This window comes from Zosterops lateralis (genome assembly GCF_965231275.1).
Source record: "Zosterops lateralis genome assembly, chromosome: 1".
Classification (NCBI taxonomy): Eukaryota; Metazoa; Chordata; class Aves; order Passeriformes; family Zosteropidae; genus Zosterops; species Zosterops lateralis.
The window spans coordinates 125,525,600-125,533,639 of NC_139762.1; the positions used below are offsets into that span (position 1 = coordinate 125,525,600).

Sequence of the window (8,040 nt, forward strand, 5' to 3'; positions counted from 1 at the left end):
GAATTTCTATGTGTTGTTCTAGAATAGCTAAGATGCACCATGTATAGTTTTCTTGGGATTTAAGAAGACCTCAGTCAACTTTATGATATTCTTCAAAGACTTTCATTAAAAATAAATTTATGAAAAAAAAAGGTAGCAGATGAAAAGAAAGATAAAGTTTTTATAAACCAGAAGTTTTAACCAATGAGCTACTGCAAACTAAGAATAATCCAGACAATTTAGTTCAAAGTATAAAAGTGTATTTTTATAATGATCTTATTATGTATTTATTCACTTATTGTACCATAATATTGATAATTATTTGTGCTGTGATTGAGTCTTGTTTCTATTATTGCAAGACTTTACGCAACCTTTAACTGTTTTCAGGAGCAAGAGAGAGCATTTTACAGATTTTGCAAGTTTAAAAGAGGTACTTTGCACCTATTAAATTAGTATACATACAAATTTATGTAATTATACAAACAGACACAAACATATATACCTATTAACTTACTATGCTTATGCCATGGTTTAGTTGATGAGGAGGTGTTAGGTCATGGGTTGGACTTGATGGTCTCAAAGGTCTTTTCCAATCTGGTTCATTCTGTGATTCTGTGACTCTGTGCCTATACATACATATATGTGCATGTTTGAAATATATGTGTATACATTTATATATGTATATGCATGCATGCACACCTATATATCACACCAACATCTAAATTGTACTGTTTACAGTCTCAGTTAAGCAAAATCCTCTGTTGGCTCTTATTTGTACTGAGATTAAATATCTGCCATTATTCACATTTGCCCTCAGCAGATCTATCAGCAGGACAGACTTCTAACAGGAGCTGTAAGTGGCAAGTAATTTTATCAAAAAATGCAAAACGCAATTTAAAATGTATAAAAGGCAGATAAACAATAAGACTTCCAAGCATAAACAGGAAACCATAAACATATTGCAGGTTTGGAGACCAGACTATGGGAACTAGAACTAGGAAGAAAGACATCGCCACCATCATAAATGGAACTGGTAAAAACACCTGTAAGAGAAAGAAAAAAAAGTGCTTTAGGAAATACATAAAACAACTGTGACTTTATGCCTCATTCACTAGAGTAGTAGAGTACCATTTATCATGCTGCTATAAATTCACCCAGGACAAGAGTAATCTGGCTCAAATTGCCTATAAGAGAGGCATCTTTTTAAAAATATTTGTTTAGGCTCCTTCTATTGCCAAGGGGGAGAGACAGGCAGTACTGGGAATCTATTTGTTCACATATGATATTGTGGGTTCCTATAAGTCTCTCAGGGCTGGGTGCCTAGAAGCCTTCACAATAAGCATACACTTCTAACCCAGCTTTCTGACTGCTGGAGTAAGAGGAAATTCGACATATCCTTAATGCTTCTGATTGTGTCAGGGAAGATGACAGCAGATCAAAGTTTAATTAACTCTGAATGGCAATGGGTGCTATACTGTTCTTGTTACTGCTCCACACCAGTATGGTTCCACACTGTTTGTACATCTTTCCCATTCTGCAAAGAATCATCTTGTGCTTTCAAGTTCTCTGGGGCAGAAACCATCTGTTTGTTTCTTTTCTTTCTATAGTGAAGCAAAATTTTCAAATAAGGCTCTAAGCATTCAGATTAGTATTTGTATTTTTATGACTATCCACTTTGGATTTGCACTTCTTCTATAATTTTGCATGCTCCTCAGGACTCAAAAAAAAAAAAAAAATCTATAAAAATATTTTGTAACTTAGATCCATTTACTTTGTATGGTCGGTGTAGATGAGGTTCCCGGTATCGGAGTACAATCAGGCTTGCACAAGTCAATCCAATCATAAGCCAGGCAGAAAATCCAAAGTAATTTGTTAATGTAATAAGGTCAGAGGGGATGATAAAAATGGATGCAATGGTGGTTGAAAAAATCATGGCTGGTGCAGGAGTACAAGAGTGGACATTAAGCATGGATATTAAAACAGGTAAATGTCCTGACTGACTTCCAGCATAGCTTAATCGCCCGAGTGTGAACATGCTGCTGTTGAGGGCACCAAATATTGAGACGGCAACAGAGAGAGGAATGATCCAGGCAACAGAAGGGATCACTCGATCAGCCCAAGTGACTGCCACAGCAACTGCAAGAAAGCAAAGAATTAGTGTAGTACAAGTACCATGTTCTGAATAACTAACAGACTCAATAGGAACAAAACTTAAAATACAAGAAGCACCTGTTATTTACCAGCAATGCCTGCTTTTTCGTTGCAGTAGTCAAACACTAATCCAATCCTAAGGCTATTTCATTAATGTGCTAAACCTTTCCTGAGAGGATGATAGCAAGAAGGAGTGCTGTCTGCCAGAGCAAGCCTGGGAAACCTGCTGGGGCCAATACCACAGTCATGCACTGCCCAGCAGGAGTGAGCTGCATCTCACATCCTGCATCACAAACACACGCACCTGGGCAAGGAAAGAAAATAAACTCCTTGGTCCCTGGCGTGACCATGGTGGTGACACAATCTGCTATTACAGGAAACTGCCAGCAGGAGCACATCTGCATTCAGAGATGAGTCAACGAATGTGCTATTAATGAGATTTTGCTTCGAGTGGAACTGGGAAATGTGAAAGATTGTTTCTAAACAAGAGGTATTCAATATTACTTGGAAATTAACTATAGCTGATATTGTAGTGAGGACAAGATTTAGTGGGTCTATAACCAAATGCCATGAGGAACATAGGTCTTGCAGTGTCCTATGCTGCATAGGAAGTTATTAGAGATGGAGAAAAGAGTGCCCCCCTCCCTCAAAAAAAAAAAAAAAAATCCAAACAAAAAACAAACACCCAATGGTGAAGGAACAGAACAAGCAATGTTTGAAAAAGTGCTATAATTTTAAGGTTATCTTCTCAGCTGGCATAGATAATCACATTTCCCCTGGTATGCATGGAGCTGGTCATGCCAGCTGGCAGCTGCTATTCATGGATAGTCTGGTATTTTCTGCCTCCTCCATTGCAGCATGCAAATGATCCATCTCTCCCAGCAGACAGCCTGACACTGGCTGAGCAATAATATGAGGTTACTGAGTGACAGGTACACTGTTCTCATTTATATCAGTGAGCTTTTCTCATAGGAAAAAAAAAACCAAAACTGATCCATCCAAATGAGTATGGTTTTTGTCAGGCCTGTAGACAAGATCTCACAGCTCAGTCTCATTGCAGTGGGATTTAAAATGTGCTGCTTGGGAAATCAAAGAGAAATACAATTCCCTTTGGAGCTTTTCATGGCCAGCTTATTGGTACAGGACCTGACATAGGCTTTACATACACTGGAATTTTGTATAGGCTCTTCTAAGAAATCACAATATTTATCATGAATAATACACTACCAAAATGGTTACATTTTTGTGTCCATAGTCTTTTCTATCCTCCTGAACACGTTAGTCTTGTCCACCTCCTAAAGAGTAATGGCTTTAGTCTGACACTCAATGAGACAGGGGAAGAAGGAGGAGATAAGATTAAAACTACAGGGAAACAAAGACCATCTCTATACTTGGGACCTGACTTTCATGTTATTTTCCAGGTTTTCATACACTTCTGATTTCTTTTTAGACAGCGTAGGGAAAAGCCAACAATTTCAGCAACCTGCCTGCATTCATCCAACTTGTGTCATACAGTAAAATCAAAGAAGAATTCTCTGTTAAAAGAAAATGAACCCAAATTTCTGGACTGTGAAGTTAGATCAGATGGATATGTCAATGGGCCAGTCCTTTTTAATGAAAAAAATATAATACATACCTGAGGAGACAATTTCCTTAGGTGTGAGGACAGTGAGGTATGAGATGTTCACTAGTAAATAAAAAACAATTACTGCAGGGACAGCAGTCATCACAGTTAAGGGGATATTTCTGCTGGGGTTTTTCATCTCCTCTGAAAAATACAATTTAAAACAAGAAATGAAGCAAGCAGTGTAGCTTCTGCAAGTGTTTTTCAGTGGTAAAGCTGTGCAGAATTTGACAAGACTGATAGCAAAGTCCTGCCCCAATCCCTAATCATGGCTGCTAAATTCTCTGCTTGTGAAGTCCTACAGTGGTTCTCAAATAGGTTAATATCAAAGACTCTTAAACAATTTATTTTTATTTAGCTATTTCTAACTATTTTGGAAGGAGGGTGGGATGAAGAGCTGATTGATTAAAAAAATGACAAAAGAAGTAATAATTTCCCTTCGATTTGATTAATCATATATTTGACTTACATTAGAAAAGTGATTTGGTAGGAAATTTTTAAGTAGCCTTACTTGAAAGTCACTAGCTTAAACATGAAACTCTTAAGTCACATTATTTATTCTTACATCACCTCACGAATCCTGATCTGAAACTTATTGTGCATAGTTGCCTATTCCTACTCAAAACCTTTCTCTTTGCTCTTATATCAAGAAATTCAGAAGTAACAGAAAAGACTGAAGTTATAGACATAAGAGCAATAATGCAGTGGCTTTAAAAGGGGACCATTCCAAAAGACAATTATTGTCTTTTCCAGGGGCAAAGATGGTGAAGGAAAACTTTAGTGCTAAGTCTGACACTTTAGAACTACTCTTAGCAAACAAGGGGAAAAAAACAAATTTTGCAGGTAAGTAACTCGGGCACTGGCACACATTCCTGTCATAGTCCCAGCAAAAGATGGAGCTGGTTTCAAGCGGCTTAATCTCCACCGAAAAGGTTATTTTTCTTCTCTTTCACTTGTCCCTTTCCACTTCCCACTTCCCTCAGCATTTACAGACAATTTCCTCAGTATTACCAGCAAATAACTGATAAGAGGGAAGAAGTGAAAAGTCAAATGTGCAGCTCATTTAAACTCTTTTTAGGAGACAGAAATCTGTTTCCTCCTTCACATTTGATTTCTATCTTCTGCTCAGGACATCGGCCTTGAGCCGTGCTGGCTGTAGTGCACAGAGACAAGACTGAAGGACCACAATAGTGGAACTCAGATACTATCAGAGAATTTGGGATTTATTTCAGATGTAAGAAATACACTTAGTAATTTTGAGCTCAGAAGAGGATAATCACCAAAATTGCCAATTTAAATTTCTTTCCATTTGTTTTGTTGCTTGTTACATTCTTGCCAGCCAGCTGGCACCTGATCCATCAGCTGAAGCTCACAGAAATGAAATTATTGTTGAAGAATAGCAAAATACTCAGTTCGGTTCAGAACTATTACATAGGTTACATCTGTCTAAACAGCTGTGCTGCCCAGTGTATGACATTTATTAGTACTGCTAACTGATCAGAATAAAATGTATTTTATCATAAATCTTGTATTTTCTCAGGTTTACAAACCCAAGTGCTTGCCTTGAAGGAATTTCTAAGGTTACAAAACCATACTTTCCTGATTTATATAACTTTTTTTTTTTTTTTTTTTAATTGCAGGCTACTGTTAAAGCTGGATTATAAACACAACAGTCAGGTTTTTAAACATTAACCAAATTTTCACATTATCCTCACCACTGAACTTTGTAGTGTGCATTTAACACATTCAGTTTATTTAATGTTTTACATGATAAAGGTCAATGGATACAAATGGTTAAAGATCTAACACCAATATCCACTTGCCTACAATACAATTCCATGAAACAGATGATACTATAAAACTCCATTAATTTAATTTTGATGTGAATAAAATTATGAACATCTTTAGTTTTCATTAAAAAATGCTTGTTTATTACTGTCACATGTCAGCAGATACAGAATAGGGAACTAAACAGATATTCAAAAATCTTTTGAATGTTAAAATTGAGTACAATTTCTCTGAAAAAAAAATACCGCCTTCCATAGACCTCTCTTTACCTTCTATTAGATTTCAAAATCTATTTTCCCAGGAAAGTATATCTCATAAAATTATTACATTCTAACAAAACTCAAAATTAATTTGTCCATGTTCAAATCAGCTGCATAACCTCAGATAAGGCACAGATATTTAAACAGAAATTATCTATGCACACATAGTTTGGCATGGATTACTTCATATTTTCCTAAAAATACACTGACATGGACACTGAGACAGACAAAATGCAGATTTTTAAGGTATGAAAAATTCTGTTTATGCACGAGATTTAAAATTAACTATTATGATTTCTCTTGCACTTCCATGGAAATGTCAGCTTGATTCTGTACAAAAAGCAGGAATTTTCCCTAGAGGAGAACAACGCCTCTTCCACCAGCCCCAACAAACACTCATGTAAAATGTGAAGAACCATGTGGTCTCGAAGCAGAGACAAGTTCTCCCAAAACAAGCTGGGGAAGACAAGAATGAGAACTGCAGAAGTAAATCTAAAGAAGAGGAGCAGAATACCTGCCATGTAATTGAGGGACCACCAGCCTCCATACGCGTACAGCCCTTGGAAGAAGGCTTCGGCAACCTGCGAGGCGTTGGGGATCTCTGAGCTGAACATGTCCTCAAACCTGGCCAGACTCTCCTGCCTGGTAACGAGGAGAACTATGCCTCCCACAGCAATCACAGACAAGGCCATCATCTTCAGCAGAGTGAAAACTGTCTGCACCCACGCAGCCATTTTGACACTAAGGCCATTCAAAATCCCCAGGATCCAGAGAACAGCCAAGGCCAAGCACTTCTTCAGCATGTCTGGTACAGGACAAATGCCATAGAAAGGCTTCGTGGCATATTCAGCAAACAGCAAGGCTCGAGCAGCATTTGATGCTGGCTTGGTAAATGTTGATGTCCAGATAAACACGAAGGCAGGTAGGGATCCAAGGCCTCTTTTGATATGGCTGTATTCTCCTCCGGAGAAGGGCAGAGCAGATCCCAGCTCCGCGTAGCAGAGGGCACCCATGAGAGAAACCAGCCCAGACACAGTCCATATCGTTAGTGCAATGCCAACATTGAGTAAGGAATGTTTCAACACCCCTGTGGGAGACACGAATATCCCTGCTCCAACAATTGATCCTACAATAAAACTTACCCCATCAAAATAACCTATATTTCTTTTGAGTTGTAGTTTCGCTTTTTCTTTTCTTTGCACATCTTTGGGGTCATTGTTTTCTCCTTCTCCCATTTTTCCTGGGTTTTTTTCACAGCAGATTTCACTTTGTTGTTAGCAGTCTGTCATAGCCCTAGTTGCTAGTGAAATGTTATGGGAAGCTTGGCTTAATCATTCAGAAAAGAAAGCATACTTTGGGTTTTGATGTCTCCTGTGTGAAGATAATTAACCAAATACTTCAAGAAACACTGGCAAATCATGTACATGTTGGTTTAATATGTACTCTAGAAATTATTAAGGTCTGCAGGTATTTTAAAAGAAAACAGCATAAAAAAATAACACATAGCAATTGCTCAGATTTTTTTCTCAGATTGATTTTCATCAACAGATTCCATTTTTATGTACATCATAAAAGACAACCACAGACATGAGTAAATGTGACTTCTACATCAACCCTAGGGAAAGGGGAAGGATATGGCAGCATGAGGAAAGAAATCAACTTTCTGTATATTATATTACAGTGACATGGACATTAGGTGAACAGCCTAGCACTATTTTTCCACCATCAATATAGAAAATGGACAGTGATAACCAATGATCACTAGTATGTTTTGCCAACATCTCATCAGTCACTGGGTATATTGAAGCTTGTTTATACTTCACTCATTAAACCCTGCACTAGAAAGAAAATTACCAGTTTTATTCCCAGTTTTTTTTCCTGAGCACTCATTGTTAGACTAGTACTAAGATGACATTAATCTTCAGACACTGCTGTGAGGCAAAGAAGCTGTATCATAATTTTCATTTCTGATCGGGGGCTGTGGAACAGAAAGAGGAAGGATGAAAGCTCCCACTGGTGTGGGATGTGTCTTTTAAGGTGTGGCCACTGATTTTTCTACATATTCATCAATCTGTGGTATATTTTGTGTTAGGAGCTTCTCTTCAATCAGATGTGGCAATATCATAAAACAATGACTTTTGTACTAAAAATGCAATTATTCTTTTTAAAAGATGTAGAGAAAAATGGGCAGAAAGAAGAAAACTAACTGAAAAGAAGCTCAGCACAGACCCTAAGGGT

General features: G+C 37.6%; 1 protein-coding gene across 1 annotated transcript; it reads right to left on the reverse strand.

Moving 5' to 3' along the window:
- Positions 1–217: 217 nt before the first annotated feature.
- Positions 218–7,155, reverse strand: SLC7A13 (solute carrier family 7 member 13). Its single transcript, XM_083860451.1, has 4 exons — positions 6,317–7,155; positions 3,767–3,898; positions 1,751–2,115; positions 218–1,022 (listed from the first exon to the last, which is right to left on the reverse strand). Exons 1-4 carry the CDS (start codon positions 7,035–7,037, stop codon positions 777–779), a joined length of 1,464 nt encoding a protein of 487 aa, XP_083716577.1. The 5' UTR covers positions 7,038–7,155; the 3' UTR covers positions 218–776.
- Between the last annotated feature and the right edge of the window lie 885 nt (positions 7,156–8,040).